This window comes from Tachysurus vachellii, chromosome 6 (assembly GCF_030014155.1).
Source record: "Tachysurus vachellii isolate PV-2020 chromosome 6, HZAU_Pvac_v1, whole genome shotgun sequence".
In the NCBI taxonomy this organism is placed as follows: domain Eukaryota; kingdom Metazoa; phylum Chordata; class Actinopteri; order Siluriformes; family Bagridae; genus Tachysurus; species Tachysurus vachellii.
The window spans coordinates 5,390,400-5,407,528 of record NC_083465.1 but is presented as its reverse complement, the minus strand read 5'-3'; the positions used below and the strand labels follow the sequence as shown (position 1 = coordinate 5,407,528).

The 17,129-nt window shown below is 38.1% G+C and overlaps 1 protein-coding gene across 2 annotated transcripts in view; it reads left to right on the top strand.

Moving 5' to 3' along the window:
• csmd1a (CUB and Sushi multiple domains 1a) overlaps positions 1-17,129 on the top strand; it is a 304,313-nt gene that overhangs the window by 176,738 nt on the left and 110,446 nt on the right. For both annotated transcript variants that reach the window (XM_060871844.1, XM_060871843.1), the window contains exons 4-8: positions 2,554-2,748; positions 3,420-3,627; positions 10,820-10,932; positions 12,411-12,488; positions 15,677-15,758. In XM_060871844.1, the coding sequence (XP_060727827.1) occupies positions 2,554-2,748; positions 3,420-3,627; positions 10,820-10,932; positions 12,411-12,488; positions 15,677-15,758 (676 nt within the window). The remainder of the gene's footprint in view (positions 1-2,553; positions 2,749-3,419; positions 3,628-10,819; positions 10,933-12,410; positions 12,489-15,676; positions 15,759-17,129) is intronic.

The window sequence follows — 17,129 nt, the reverse complement described above, 5'->3', positions numbered from 1 at the left end:
ATCTGTTGTGTTCGCACTACATGATTGGCTGCTCAAATAATTGCTTGGATGAACAGATGTCTTGGTTATGTTTACATGTTCGGTTTTTGAGCTATTGGTTTATTGCAAAGACACATGGAAACCTCACATCGAATTTTTCAGGAATATATTTTTAACAAATAAAAGTCAGGATCACATGGAGTGGTGTGTCCACTAACACAAAGGTACAGTACATCATGAATAATTGCTTCTTGACAAGCCAAATGAAATGGGCACCTTTTCGAACGAAACAAAAAAAAAATGCAGTTTGCTGCTGCATTTAAATTCTAGTAAATTAACCCTTCTTCCTTGCCACTGACTGTTAATCAGACAATAAATCAAATGTTTACCAAATTGTATATTCCTTCCAAAGCTGGTGCAGCAGAAGACTGTGTCAATTAAGAGCTTGATTAATGAACATGGCTCTTCCAGTCCCCGAATATCTCAGGAGGGAGACATTTGCAAAATTAATTTTTGCAGATTCGATCAATTGAAAGTTCTAAATGTTTAAAATAAAAACCGTGTACAGTGAAGATCCTTGTAGTCTTCTTTTTTATTTTTTTGGATAGCATTTTGGCATTTCTTTGGCACAATTAAAAAAAGAAGACCTCACTACAGTGGATGTCACTATATGGCAATGATGAGGTCTATATTCATTTTCATTATGTAAAATACCAGTAGTCAATAAGTCAAAAATGATATTTTGAGAAATGTGATATTTGGAGACTCAGCAGCATACATCTGTGAATCCAGAAAAATCAGCTTGCAGCTATTATGCTAATTGCTGAGGCCTGAAAATGTCAGTTGCCTCAGGGCTCCGAAACATTTTAAAATCTCTTCACTTCATACCCGTGTTCTCTAGATTGATTTCACAGATAAAAACATCTTAATACAGCTGTATCATGCCTTGTAAAAATGCTGTCGATGAAGCTGACTTTCAAGGCATATTACCCATTATACAGAAAACACAATGAAATGTAGTGGTGCAGACTATGTTCTTCAAAGTTCTGTAGATTGTACATTTCAAACAGGAAGCTTACAGGAGGATTTTGATGGATGTACCGCGGAAATCCTTTTGTTCATTTATCAGTCATTTCTTTATCCTGTTCAGAGTGCCGCAGGATGCAGAGCATGTTCCAGGTACACTCTGTAGTAGATAGACACTGGATAGGACACCAGTCCATCTTAGGGCTTCATGTGCACACACAGTAATACACATCTATGGCCAATTTAGCATATCCAGTTTACCACCTGGCATGTACGGAGGCAGTGGGTGGAAACTTGAGAACACAGGCATGTATCATGAAATTACAATTTTGCAGTAATGATTATACATCTGCATATCCAACACTGCATTATGTGACCTGACATGAATATTCATGTGTATCTTCTCTATTGCATAGTGCACACCATACTCAATCACCAACCGACTAAAACTTTGAATCACATTGGAGGTGGCAAAGCAACGTCCATGTGTCATAGCCTCTGCTAGCCAGACTAGTCGCAGAGACTGATGTGCCTTCAGGGGATCTCTGCCTTTGACATGGTTGTTTCCTCTTTGACACGATCCAGCGACACTCTCTGATATGCCCCTTGGGAAAGCTGTACAAGAGAAGCACACTTTGAATCCAAATCACGTGCGATACACAGCACGTACTGACCTTAGGTGTAGGCTTTCATGTTGCATTTTCTTTAAAAAATCATTAAGGAAAGCTGCAAGAGTCTACATCATTGTAGATGCTGTTTGCCGAATATTAGACAAGTCAACCCTGTGATCTTACGGTTAGATGGAACGGCAACAAACTAACACCAGCAGCACAACAATAAAACGATTAATGTTGAGTAAAGCAGTATAGGGTCTTTCACTTTGTGCAATCATCTGACACGACTGTGTAACTAATGAATCTGATGACACATGAATCTACAGTCTGGGGTAAAGAGATCATCCACAGCATCGCTTCATATACAAATTCGAATAAATTCTCACAACAAATGGTAATTTGCATATTGCATATACTGTATGTGTGTATATATATATCTGTGTAATCTAGATTGTGACTAGATTTTTTGTTTTTTTCCCACAAAACAATATATAGGGAATGTTGTATATAGTTGATGTGAATGCTAAAAAGGCAAAAATTCAAGAGTAGCACTTTAACATTGTAGAGAAGCACTTCCACTGCATTCTTACGCTCTACGTGTATTCCATATTTTTTTAAATTCAAAGGTCTTGTGCAAGTATCACTGAACCGTGTAAGGAGTGCCTCACGTACCAGGTGAGTTTGAGGCGCTTTGAGAGTTGCTAAGAATATTGGAGCAGGCTCAGATGTGAAAACTTAAGGAAAATTCTCATGAAGCATGAACCCTCTGGAGTTTGGCTTGTCTGGCTCTAAGAAGATGAAACAAGACTCTGATCTGACCCAAAGAGGCTAGCAGTGAGTTTTGTGTTCATCAGAGCCTATAGGGAAACATCTCTCAGTCAGAAACATTTACACATGTCTTTATCTTTTTGTTTACTCTGTTCCATTTTTCTAGTGCTGCCAAGTCACACATGTGGAAATCCTGGGTTGATACCAAGAGGAATCATTCATGGGACGAGGTACAATATTGGGGACAAAATCCGTTACACCTGTGTGATGGGGTACGTCCTGGAAGGACATGCTGTGCTCACGTGTATCGTGAGTCCTGGGAGTGGTGCATCGTGGGACTTCCCAGCACCGTTCTGTAGAGGTAAGATTTTACAGGAGTAACAAAAAAAATGAAACAAGCAATGGGTAAAGAATTCTTCTGAGGCTTTACTGTTTAACTCTATTCAGCTTTTTCAGAGGCATGTTTGTGTAAAAGATATCTAGGCTTGTGTGTACATATAGACATTCTGCATTCAGAGGAATTATTTTGTGCGAAAGCAGTCGTGTGATTACGAGCCTCTCCCGCACACAAGCTCAGAATTGGTCCAAAGTGAGCCTTGAGAGCAGCTTCGCCGTAAAGGTTCCACCAAGCCCTTCACACATTATGCACACTTTGTTTTCAATTACCTTACCGTTATTAAATCGATTAAATGAATTGTTTCAGGAGATAATTCAGTGGACTAAATCATTTTATCTACAGTCTCAGTATAAAAAGCAAAATATCCTGAAAGTTGTTTGAATCTTTGAGTCTTAAATAGTCAGATTCATCAAATTGAAATGGAAATGTTATTAAATGTGAGATTATTCAGCCTGTTGTAGATGCTTTCTTAGTATTGGGATAAATGCTAAAAAAAAATAGAAATAAATGTAATAACAGTCATGTTTACTGTTAGAATACATGATACAAGATATGTCATGAGGTTACCATCCATTTGAAACTGAATAGGATTCATTTTTGGTTGTATGACAGTCTTTTTTTGGTCTCTTGATCAGCCGAAGGAGCATGTGGCGGCACATTAAGAGGGACAACAGGAACAATATCCAGTCCTCACTTTCCCGCAGAATATGAGAACAGTGCGGACTGCACATGGAGTATTTTGGCTGAGCCAGGAGACACCATTGCACTGGTGTTCACAGACTTCCAGCTGGAGGACAGATATGACTTTCTGGAGATCAGCGGCACAGAAGCGCCATCAATATGGTGAGTAAACAGACCGTGACTTCCACCGGGAGCAGAACGGTTTTATCTGTCCTCATCTTTGGCATGTGGCACGCATTAAGAGGGACATGAGACCCGTGGATAATGAACCAAGCTCGATCAATGAAAAATTACCACCTCATTGGTGATGAAAGAAAACCCAGCGGCTAATCCTATTCCTTTAATAGCAGGGGTTCACTTGAACGCACTCCTAGGAGGTTTCTTTTGGAACTATTGTTCCATTCTACACTCTGTAAAGGAAACGAGTTGCCATCTCAATTGATCCCACTGATAGTTTTGAAAACACATTGCTACATTCCCTCTACTGTTCACATGAGTTATTTCTGTTGCCAAACAGATGCTCGGTCTTTTCAGATTTACCACTATACACATCCTTCTTCTTTGCAGTTTCTTGGTTTCTTTTTCTATCCTGCTTCGATCTGCCTTTTAACCTTCACACTTCTTTTCTTTCCTCCTCTTGCCTAATGGCAGACCAATTTTGAGTGCCACCACAGTGAAAAAAATCCTGTGAGGCGACTATGGCTGAACTCCATTAACTTCACGCTCTGTGAATAAACATGTCCTCGCTCATGATGGAGGGAGGCATTGAGGAGGCAGTCTGGTTGGCTTGGCAAATGCAATGAAGTGCTGTCACAGTTAATTTTTTAAAAAATTTGTTTTCTCTATCTTTCTCTCTCTCTCTCTCCCTCTCTTTCTCTCTCTCTATTTTTTGCTACACCACACTCCAACCCAACATCACATATTCTTCCTGAAATAGCATTATTTCACTAGTTTGGAGATGAAATGAATTCTTTATCACCTTTTCCCCCATTTGAGCTACATATATGTGGAAATGAATCCGTGCAGCTATTTGACAGATATAATTTCAGCACTGATATGGTCTGTTAAGGCAAACCGTTCACTAAGAGGATCTGGAGCCCCTGCTTTCTTTGCTTAAAGTTCTAGCCATAGGACATAGGGGGCAGGTGGAAAAGTCAAGATTGAGAATTCTACAGTGTCAGTTAATAGCCTCTGAGAGAGTGTCATTGAAATGGTTGAATGTGGCTCGAATTAGATCTGCTCAGAGGCAGTGTCTGCAATGTAGCCTAAGCAAAAAAAAAATCCCAAGCTCCAGTGAGTGCTGGTGTCAAATGAAAATCAGATTTGAGCAAAATCAATCTTGTGTCCTGCTGCCTCTCATGTTCCCGGCGTGAATGGTCCATCTGGAATGTGGCGCTACCCTCAGAAAAAAAAAAAAATCCTCTTTGACTCCATCAACCACTGCTGCAAAGCTCTATTTGCTCATTAAATGGAAATAAGTCAATACAGGACTTCATGACGGCATTATTCCTGTGGTGTCAGATGCCAATTTTGATTTGCTTTCAGTCTAATTAAAATGTTTTGAGAGAATCTCCCTCAAGTCGTAGTTGCTAAATGATATTTTATGGACAAACAAATATGTTAGCCTTGCCATTGCTGCATTCTTTCTGAAACAAGGCTTGGTTTTTTCTTTGAGAGTTTAAAGAAGGATTCAGTTCTGAATCACTAAAGGTGGTCTTGTTTAAAAAATAACTAAATAAAAATAAAAAATCAGCTTAGTGTTACATAATGCCAAGTTTCAGAAAATGGGGACTAAACTGTACCTTTCCTGGATGCCTATCTGTTTGTTTCTTTGATATGTACCTTCAGCATAATCTAATGTGCATATTTCAACTGGCACTTTTCTAGGTAAAAAAAGAACGGTAGGAAGAAACGTACTAAAATTACAAATGCTTGAGGGTGCCAGCCAGTCAGAGGAATAGACACACACTATTTATATGAATTTGTCTTTGTGTGTATTTGGGCGTATATGCTCACACACACTCAAACATCATCAAAAAAAAAAAAGACAGATCCATGATAAAATCTAAATGATAATTAAACCACATTAGAAATTGTGCTAAAGGGAGCAAAAACAAAGAGACAAATAATAAGCAACTAATAAATGACTGAACACAAAACAGATGAACACACCAGCGTAGTAAATCACTGATCAGAAAACAGTATTAGGTGTGTTTAAACAAGGTTCAGTATCAGCACCATAATCTTTATTTTTACAGCAGCAGTTTTACAGTGTCCATGTGAGATTATCCACTGAAGAATTGGTGTGAATTGGACACAAACTGTTTTAGGAAGTGCAGTCTTTAGGGAATCTGTGTTGGACCATCAGTAGCAGCAGTGCCACTGAGTCACTGATGTGAATAAATGCAGAAGCTTCAACACGTAGATATATTAAGGCATAGTTTTGAATCATGGACTGCTGTCTCTTATTTTATTCCTTCCTAAGGAGATTGACTGACTGGAATTTCTAAAAATTGAGTTTCAACTTTTTTTAAGTGCTGTAGCTTTAGAGCCAGAGTAAATGTACATGTCCACTATTTATCACATTGGCAAGATTTGTATTGCCCAGAAAAAAGTGCAGATGCATCACAAAAATCAACTGCAGTTCACTTGTTCATTCAGTATAATAGGAATACAATAGTATTCAAATCGCCCTTACTTCTACTTTTCTGGAACAAAGTCTTCAATAAAAAAAAAAGACTTAAGGCACAGGCCAGAAAGGGCGTTTTAAAAAGCTAAGGAAAAGACAGGGGCAATATTGCTTAAAGCTGATAGATGACCAACCTGTTATTGCTTTTCAAACTCAAAAATCCTACCCACAGCACTATAGCTCATGCATTTTAAGCAGAAATTGATGCAGCGGTGCTGTAATTTGTTTTACATTACTGTGCAAAATATTTTGACTTTTTAATCATTATAATCTCTTATTATAATTCATTGGCATTAATTTTGCAGACTTTTGTACTCTGGAAATGATTCCACATAATAGAACATCCATTCAATCTGAAGTACCACATATACCTCTTTTTTGTGCCAACTGTAATGTTTCTGATGTCAAATGGGTTTAAAATAGACTTTACTAATCACCACATGTTTGTCTTTTCATTACCATTACTATTCATTTTATTGTAGTCCATACATTTACATACAGAATCCCCTTACCACAGATAAAAATCTTCAGTATTACCACCGTTTTCATTCCCAAAATTTGCATGTGTTCATGTCTTTTCTTTGGACTATATAAAGTGGCAAATGCCCCAAGTCTAATTTCAAATCATTTGCTGGTCAACAAACCAAAAAAAAAACTGATTACATCATATGCTGAGCATTACCATTATCTTTGTTTAGTTTTTATTGCTTCATTAATGTTGAACTGTTGAACCCATTTGAGTATAGTTGTCCCCAAGACCAAGACTCGGAAAACCCAAAGAAATTCATCTGTTCACAACAGAGTGGGAATCTGGATTGACCGTTGCCATTACACACTAAATTCAGTATAACTTAAATCTACAACCTTCATTCATTCCTCCTGACTAACTACCATGTCATGGTCACAGTAGCTCAGATTAGCCTTCCATTTTGTTTCTATTTTGAAAATAGAGCCAGCTCTTTTGGGTAGAACACACTACAGGCAGGTACACATGCAAAAATATCTGCACAAGCAGCAGTTTAAAAGTGAGACTAATGAGTAGCTACTGAAATAGTTGTAGTTTGCCCCAGAAACATAGCAATAGGCTATTTTCTCCCATTTTCTTCCAAGTTTGGTCACTTGTCACTTCCCATCCACCGGACAGCTCTCCACTATCACATGACAACTACCAACCGGGGAGGATGAAGCCAGAATGTTTTTTTCTTTCTGAACTGCTGCATCACAGTGCAGTGTAACACATTCGTAACAGTTTTGTTCACCCTCTTCTGCATACATGAATCCACAGACACCCACGATTTGCTAGTGTCACTGTGATTGATCGGGGGAGAGTATATGCCATGCTTTTCACCCAGGGAGTCTAGCCAGTTTTGGCAAAACACATGTTGGTAGATGGATTGGATGGTCTAAATTGCCCCAGGTGTAAATAAGTAGGCAAATGTGTGTGGGCATATTGCAGTGCGATGGACTGTCATCCCATCCAGTATGTATTAACCGCCTCATGCTCATGCTTAATAGGCTCTTGAGCCACTGTGACCCTGGTGATGATAAAGCAGTTACTGAGGAATGTATAATAACAAATCTATTTATAAAATTAGAAGGATTAAGTGCAAAACTTCGCACCCCATCTAATGTGATATGTAGACATCGTGCTCAACACTCATTGCCAGCATTCCTTAAAGTACAGATGAGCTTGATGAATATTGCAGCAGCCTGTAAATAAAATAAAGACTCTCCACTCTTTGAAGACTTTAATGCTCTTTAGTTATTCATTAGAGTTCTTACTTAAGGCTTTCCTCAAATTTACCTCGTTGATCAGAGATGCGTCTGGCTCCACTGGGTGTCATCCGAACATTTGGGCTGTGCTGTAGTACCTAAACAATCGTACTGTTTCAACTGATGGCACTGTTCGAATCAAAAGTTCTGGCAAAGCACGTTATGTGTACCAAGTAGCTATTGTTTTAAGAATGCTTCTGATTGAGAATAAACGATTCAGTATCATTCATGTAACCGACACAGATTACAGTAGAAAGATTAGATTAGATTCGGTTAAAAATGATTGCTGCAAGATCTTTCTTACAGTATATCTTCAGAACATACAGAGCTGGAATTTTAAAAAAAGGTTATGATTTTATCTCTGGTTTTGGGACACACAGACTTTTTATTAAATTCCAATTAAATTGGAGCACAAGTATAGTATCTGGAAAGTAACATTGTGATTTATCTTTACATGAAAACTGTTTCTAAAACTACATGTCAGACAGTCTCTACATCGCATGACTTTCTTTGCTGTCTTTCATCCACTGCTTGTTCAGCACCCACTGCCCCTTTACGCTCCACTGATCTTCACTTTCCTGAAAAGAAATAGAGGGGCCTCGAACAGCACCCTATGTTAATTGCAAGTCACAGCAGCTTAATGCCAGACTTCAATGCACTCTCTCTCTCTCTCTGTCTCTCTCTCCCTCTCTCTCTCTCTCTCTCTCTCTCTCTCTCCCTCCCTCGATCTCCTTTAGATGGAGCAGGTAGAAGAGTAAAAATAACTGACTGGACCTCAATACTGGAAGAAAAAATAAAAATGATTTACAGGCTAAAAATTGGCAAAGTTAATTTTTCAGTGTCCATAATTTTACACAGCTGAGCAGATTCAAAACAAAAGCTTTTTGTAATATATACCAAATCCAGAGAGAATTACGGGTATTGTGGTAATATGCAAGTGTAGTAGTCAGAGGTGGCCAGTGGTCAGCACTCCAAAAAGGGCCTTGACTCTCATTGCTTTAGGGGACTTGACAATTTATATGACCTTGGCATTTTCCAATGTTTCCAAAACATGCCTCTAAACATTTGATAAATGCTTGCTCTAATCATTTCAGGTCTAATTCCAGGATATCTGTTCTAATTATTATGATTAATAATAAATCATTTTTTATCTTTAACTGGTTGCTTCAAAGGTTATCATGTAATGCATTAGAGAGATTGTAATGATTTTGTAATGAGTGATGGGATTTACGGATAGTTGCTATTTTTATTTTGGGTTAGATCACCAGTGACTTGCAGCATTTTTTTGTTTTCCAACTTCTGTAAGAAACATTTAGTATTTGAAGCTGGGGTGTTAAGCATAGAAGTTAGTAACGGTAGTTAGTTTCATGATGTTTAAGGATTGACAAGTTAAGGATCAAGGAAGCCAGTTTCCAGCTCTAAAAAAGATGCCCCAGAGCTTCACAGTCGTGCTGCTATTGTGTCACGCAGCATGCAGTGCCTTCACCATGAACTGCAGAAAAAGGCATGGAGAGAGCTCACATCAAATAGCACAAAGTTTACACACCTTAAGCTCCACCAGAGGAGAACTTTTAATAGGCACCCTGGAACATGTGAAGAAAAGAAATAAAAAGAAAAGAAAAGGAGCTGTTGGAAGATGATGCAGCTGCAGAAGATCAAAGAGGTGTTGCAACCACACATTCTCCTGTGTTTATGAAAACAAGATACACTGATTTTCTCTTGTGAGAAAAGTCAGATTGTAAAATTCTTTTTTGTAAGCAGTTTCAGTCACACTACTTAATGGTGGCTTTTACAGTAACACAACACCTCAAGTCCCTTTTGACAAGTGACATAAGCCTGAATAATATTTAAATAACATTATATTTCCTTTTTTTTTTACAGGCATCATCTTTTTTAAATCTTCATGAACACTGGATTATAATCTCTTATAAATTTTTGAGCATTAACTTTAACGTGTTAGTTAAGCCAAATGATTCAGTATCGCTGTTTGTGTAATAATAATAATAATAATAATAATTATTATTGTTGTTGTTATTATTATTATTATTTATTTTTCCCAATTTAATGGGGTTTCTGGCTACAAAGAATACTGTTCTGTCTAACCTGCTGTATTGGAGTAATAGTATAATATTGAAAAAGTATAGTAACATATAGCAACCTCTGTTGTAGCCAGGTTGTATAATATTTAAAAAAATGTATAGATTGTATAGTAAACCTTGCTCGTTATTTTACTGTATTGCATAGTGCGCTCTGATTATTTTAGTAATAGTGTAATATAGTAAAGTAAACCTTGATTCTTATAGTAATGGTATAGTAAAATATAGTAAGCCCTGATTGTCATGGTAATGATATAGTGACTTATAGTCTACATAATGTAATCTCTGGTAGTAAAGTAAGCCTGATTAGTATAGGTCAGTATAATATAGCAAAGTAATGACTGATTGTTCTAGTAGTAGTGTAGTATAATAAGCCCTGATTGTTATAGTGTTAGTATGTTACAGTATTCTGAGTATTGTTAGTAAAGTATACAATAATATGTCATAGTAAGCAGTGTTTATTATGTATTCAGCATATTCTACTGATTTGCTGTGAGTGTACACACACCTTTTAATAGCTGTTGCTTTTAGTGAATGCAATCAGTCAAGTTGACATAAAATGACAAAAAGCCAAAATAAGAGTGTATGCTGTGGCCTCAGTCCAAAAAATATAGCCTCACTATCCTCTTTATCATAGTCTTAATGGCCTTTTTGGAAAACACACCCACGTGCTGCCCTTTTCCTGTCTCGATTTACAGAAAGCGTGTATAATATTACAGCGCAAATTGCCTTTTCAAGCATTTGATTTCTATTGCCGATTTTGCTCATTAAATTCTGCTACTTTTCCCCACTCCAGGCTCACTGGCATGAATCTGCCATCACCCGTCATAAGCAGCAAGAACTGGCTGCGGTTGCACTTCACATCTGACAGCAACCATCGGCGGAAAGGATTTAGTGCCCAGTACCAAGGTAAGTGTGGTGAGGAGAGGCCCTCCCGAGGCTGGTACATGTTGAGCACTTGGCAGTGAGCAACTGCATGATGCCTGGTCTGCTGTATTTGTAACACAGCTAAATAACATAGCGTGGTGTGTGTAGAGACACGGAGCTGCAGTAAGCTGTTCTGCCAGCGCTCGCATCACGTCTGATATTTAAAACAGGAAACAAATTGTGAAAGCAATAGGGAAATTTGCATCTTTCATATGAATAATGCAAACCAAGGCATTTTATATTGTTTTCTTGAAATGGGCTGATGATCTGGGAGACAATTTGCATAATGAGCAGGTGATGTGGTGTGTCCTGGGCAGAGCCTGGGATTTGTAGACTGGGAATATAAAGTTGCTCATGGACCTTAAGCATCGGAGGTGTTTTATGTGATAGGATTGAAAACAAAAAAGGATTGGGTGCATGTTAGTGCATATATGTGTGTGTGTATGTATGTGTAAAACGTGTGATTCATAATTGTCATTTTATGAGAATTGCTAAGAAGTCGGTTACTGTGTTATGTGACTAGCAGAATAAATTATTTTAAAAGAAGGCTGCTTTAGCCCACTGGTTTCTCATTATTCCACATTTTAATTTCATTAAAGGCCTCATATGGAGTGATGTCATACTGTGAGAAAATTACAAAAAAATGAATTTATCTCATGATTTTAGGCTCATAATTGGCTTCCCACCCAACATAATTACAAGCGTGTAACTCCTCAGTGGCCTTGAAGCCCAAATTAGCTTGATACAAACACAAATAGCAGCTCCATGACATTCCCTGCCAAATTTGCTTTTATGTCTATGATATCAAGGGTATGTTACTTACTTAGGTGAAATTCATCTGATGTAGTTTGCTCTTATCATCGATGACAGACTTTAAATTCAAATTTCCAGGCTCTGGCATTTTTTGTCAAAAGGAATAGCCAAAACATTAAGTCTCATTCATTCATTCATCTTCTACCGCTTATCCGAACTACCTCGGGTCACGGGGAGCCTGTGCCTATCTCAGGCGTCATCGGGCATCAAGGCAGGATACACCCTGGACGGAGTGCCAACCCATCGCAGGGCACACACACACTCTCATTCACTCATGCAATCACACACTAGGGACAATTTTCCAGAGATGCCAATCAACCTACCATGCATGTCTTTGGACTGAGGGAGGAAACCGGAGTACCCGGAGGAAACCCCCGAGGCACGGGGAGAACATGCAAACTCCACACACACAAGGTGGAGGTGGGAATCGAACCCCGACCCTGGAGGTGTGAGGCGAACGTGCTAACCACTAAGCCACCAAAAATGAACAATATTTTAAAAAATGTTTTGTTACAGATACTGTAGCTCACCTGAAGTTAAGGTGTCCAAGTTCACCAGAAGCTATTTTGCCGCCATGTTTCTTTGGGGCATAGCAGGGAAACCTTAATGTTTTTAAGAACATTTCATCTTTGTCTTTTTCTCTACAGTGAAGAAGGCCATCGAGCTGAAGTCCAGAGGTGTGAAAATGCTTCCGAATAAGGACACTAGCCACAAAAATGCAGTCTGTAAGTCCACTTTGAACTCACTCATGCGATAAGACAGGAAGAGTTCATTAATGTAGTCTTCATAAGTAAATATTTCATTAACAAAACCGCACAGCAAAAGTGGAAAGAAAAGTAGTTGTGCATTTCAGAAATCTGTCGGTTTGCTTTAATCCAAATGATTTCAAAGCAGTGAAGCTACAGAGCAGATCTGAAGCTGAAGCATGTTCCTCAAAAGACAGAAAATATAGACACATTTTAATGTGAAGAAGAAGAAATAGAAAGCAGTTAGTCCTCTGAATCCAGGTTGCTTGTTTGCCTTATTTCAGTTTAATCTAGCCAGATGTATCAAAATGAGCATCTGACAAAATCTCAAATCCTTAATTATACATCAAACACTCCTGTATCAATAATAATTGAGATTTTTTGCTTTGGTCTACTTTACTTTATCTGTAGAATGCGTATACATGCAAATGAGTTTGTGAAGTTTTCCCTTGCACATCACGTTATATTGTAAATCAGAAAACAATTCGTCTCATAGGGTGTGTATACGGTAAGCATAATAAATCTTCTGCAAACAAACATTGAGCTTGGATGACTGCTAAGGGAATGAGTATGCTTACAATATATAAACTTCCCAGAGGCCAGTATAGGATTGAAGACATTTATAATCACCTGTGATGATCTCAGTGAACTTTTCAAGTGTAAAAGAGCAATAAAAGGTTAAGACCAAATCAAACAGAAAGGTATGACAGTTGATGGAAAATGTTTTAGCATATAAGTTACTGTTCAAGGAAGCTGTGGACTTTCATTTAAATACCTAGACATGTATCTGTACATACATGATCATACACATATTTGGATTTAAGCATAGGTGTAAAAAACATTTTTTTTGTTAGTATCTTCCTGTGACATTAGTTAGTTCTGTTCACCAAAGTATAAACATAGTAGCTTAACTTAAACCACATTGGCCCTGATCAGGCATTTATTAAGGATGAATGAATGAACCTTGGAAACGCAATGTACAGCGACTCATGTTCACGTTAATGAATGTGGTCTTTGTTTCTTCTTCAAAGTTCATATGACTTCTTTCTTGCTCCTCTTGTCATGGAAAAACATCACCACCACACAGGAACAAAGTGTGATACACAACTCTAGTCTGTATTCCATTTCAAAAAATGTAATCATATTTAGTTATGAACTCAATCCTGATTTATTTATTGGTGACTTGAGATTTTTTACCTGGACGCTACTTTAACTCCAGGAACTCGAATTGTGTAGATGAATAAGACTTGGGTGTGAAAGTGAAAGAGCTTCTTCTTGACTTGTAAGCTGCGAGAGAAAGCTAAGGGTTATTCAGCTGACGATAATGCTAGCCCTGGCACTGAGCAGGTAATATCATTCTGATAATTACCTGTCTAACATATCGTCGCTGTCGGGCGGAAACCTCGTATGTCCAAATTTGGTCAGTTTCATATTTTTTCACATATCGATGCTATTGGTCAGTCCCCACGTGGGTCTGTTATTTTTACAAGTTATTAACCAATCTAAAGTCTTGAAAATAGCTTGAGTGCAGATCTCATAACTCCATTGGACACTTCAACTGTCCACCTCTTCCTCACTCCACGGGAGAGCTTTGCGGCATATTTCTCGTTAATAAGAGTCGCAACGAATCAACACGTCTTCTGAGGTAAATGTCTTCAAAACACTGGGCTCAAAGAAAAAAAAAATCTTGACCCCCGCTAGTTCTGGTGCTCGTCTGAGGACAGGAATTTAGCGCAAGACAATCCACTGCAACGCGGACTAAACCCTGTGCATTGCAGATAAGGTACGGCGTTTTTTTTTTATTTCCTGAAAAATAACCGTTTTGGAGATATGAGGATTCCGCCCGACAGCGACGATATACAGTACTATATAGATATATCCTCATTTATAGTGTCTCCAGACAGAGTTTCACTATATATCCTGATTGTAGCCCTGGACTATCAACCAATTTACCACAAAATTGGTGAAGCGTTTAGTCTATACTGATGACTCCAGGTCAGGCCTTTGATGAAGCATCTAATGTTATAGCATCCTAAAATAAAGTTTGTTTGCTGTTGCATGAAATTAAATTGAATTGAAATTATATGAAATATTTTAGATTTAAAAATGCTTTAAAAAAAAGATGCAATGTAAATCCTATTCCAAGCACTAGACCGAGAGAGACTGACAGACAGACGGACACAGATTGCAAAGGAGGCCAGGGCTGTTTCTGTGCTCAATGATTTAAGCAAAATCCGAGAGATGACCTAATGTGATTTTGGCCAGTAAATGAACCCAGGCAATGCCACAGAGTGATGTAGTGTCTGAGGTGCGAACACAAACATGCTGAGGCTCAGGAGAGCTGGTGAATGTGACAGACGTGTGCTTTGACCTTTTCTCTCTTTTTTTTTCTCTCTCTTTCTACCTAACTCTGTTTCTCTCCCTCACACATTCATTTTTGAACCAAACTTCCCCCCTTCCTTTTATGGAAATAGCCTTGAGCCTCTGATCGTTCAATCCCCTGTCACCACAGAAAGAATAGGCATTTCATCTATGCATGCAATCCACCACAGCATACCAAGACACCTTCCTTCAGCCAAAAGAAGCACACCAGCCTATTTGTTGTTTTATGGTGTTTTTTAATTTTTTTCTCATCTGCAAGTCTCATAAACTACTTGGAAATCATGTTGTTACTTTCCTCATAATCGTATGCTCTCGGCTCAGTGAAAGTCCCCATTCTACCTCTCTAACAGGTGGTGTGACATTTTAGCATTTCCCAAATGAAACATTTCATTTAAGAAGAAACCGAATGGAAATCAGGAGTGAGTGCAGTTGAGCTCAAGCAGCTACAATGGGGTTGATTTTATAGCCCAATAGAGTAAAATTTCACTGTGATTAAAATTAATGGTCCTGATCTTGTTATAACATAAAATGATTTAGTGTGTTTTTTTTTATTATTATTTTTTCAAACCTTGTTCATGACAGGTATCACTAATAATATACTAATATAATTTTTTATTAACTCTGCTAAACACAACCTCTGAGGTCTTATTTCCAGAATTCTGGCTTAAGTTTAAAATTCATACAAGATATTACTATATCCTTGCTCAAGTGTTGGAGCAAAATGATTTTTTGTCACATGTTTTTCTCTTTTCATGTAACATTTCCTTGCTCTTTCTTCCGTTCAGTGAGCCAAGGAGGATTGACTGCAGACATCTGTCCGGATCCAGGGATTCCAGAGAATGGGAAACGAATTGGCTCCAGCTTCCAGTGGGTGCTCCCTCTGCTCCTCTTATCTGCTGCACTTGTCCTGTGTAATGGGAGTTTCATGGCACAGTTGTAATTAGAGGCAGCCCTGCTGTTTGACATTATGTAGTTGATCCTCCATCACCACTGCAAAGGACATAAAAGTCAAAGCTGCTCAATAGGTCTCAAGCTCCACTGGGAGATGATTCCTGTGTGGAGCTCAGGTCCCATCACTGCTACTCAAGTCACAGCAAGGCCCAGCAGTCCTCAACCTGGAACCGTTTTCATCCCATTAGTTAATAAAATAAATGCCGTAAAGCAATAATGCAGTTAAATACTTCTACCTAAAAATTTAGCAAGCAGTAATAAACTAGACTAACAAAGGCATTTGGTTTGTTAACCCTTTGCTTAAAAGAATGCATCGGTATAGTTGGGTGTAATTTGTGCAGTTTTTTTTAGGAATAATCATTGTAAATAAGCTCCCACATTTTTTTTTTCTGGAGACTCTAACCGTCGTGCTTGAGTCTCTTTTCAAAGTTAAAACCTGACAGACATCATTATGTTTCTTTGAATAAAAAGTGGTGTATTATGCAATGTTTATGTAATGGTAATGTTTTGAAATGCAAAATTTCTAACTTTTTTATGGTCTCATTAAGGCAGAAATAAAATCATCATCTGTAACAGAATTTATATATTATTTTAAATAAACATGCGTAAGACTTTGTGCACAGTACTGTAACCTCTAAAAACCAAAAGGTAACCGTCTTTAGCTCGCTCTGTAGCTGCCTAATTTTTTAACTGAGGAAGAAAAAGATGCTTTTGTCCAATGTACACTTACACAATTTAGGGTTTGTAACCAAAATTTGTCCAGAAGTGTATCGAGTTCTATAAGAAATGGGCGATTTATAGCTTTAATAAATGCTGTAAATGGCTATATGTAAATACTCGCTAACGGGAACTTGAACTACATTTGAAACATCCCCTTGAGCTATAAAAACCTTTCTGAGTCAAATTGAAGGTTTGGAAATTAACACATTAAGACTCAACAGTGTGCTGTTTCACCTCCTTTAACGACCAGGAACAGTGAGAATTACCTCACTGAGAGAAAGTGCGTGATCATGACTACGAAGCAGCTGTACAGCCAGCAGCATGGCTCTAAATGCTAACTAGATAAAAGCAACTCGTTTTAACAGAAGTCATTGAGCTCTGTAATGTATAAAAATACACTCAACAAGGTAGAAGAGGGTGAGAGGCTGTAGACTTGGAGGACAGGATACCTGGTGGCCAAAAAAGAAAGGGAAGCATGGCATGAAAAAAGAAGAGGAGTGAAATAGAATTAAGGCATTTAGATATTTACAACATCAAAACATATTGAGAGAACAAGTGCAGTTGTTT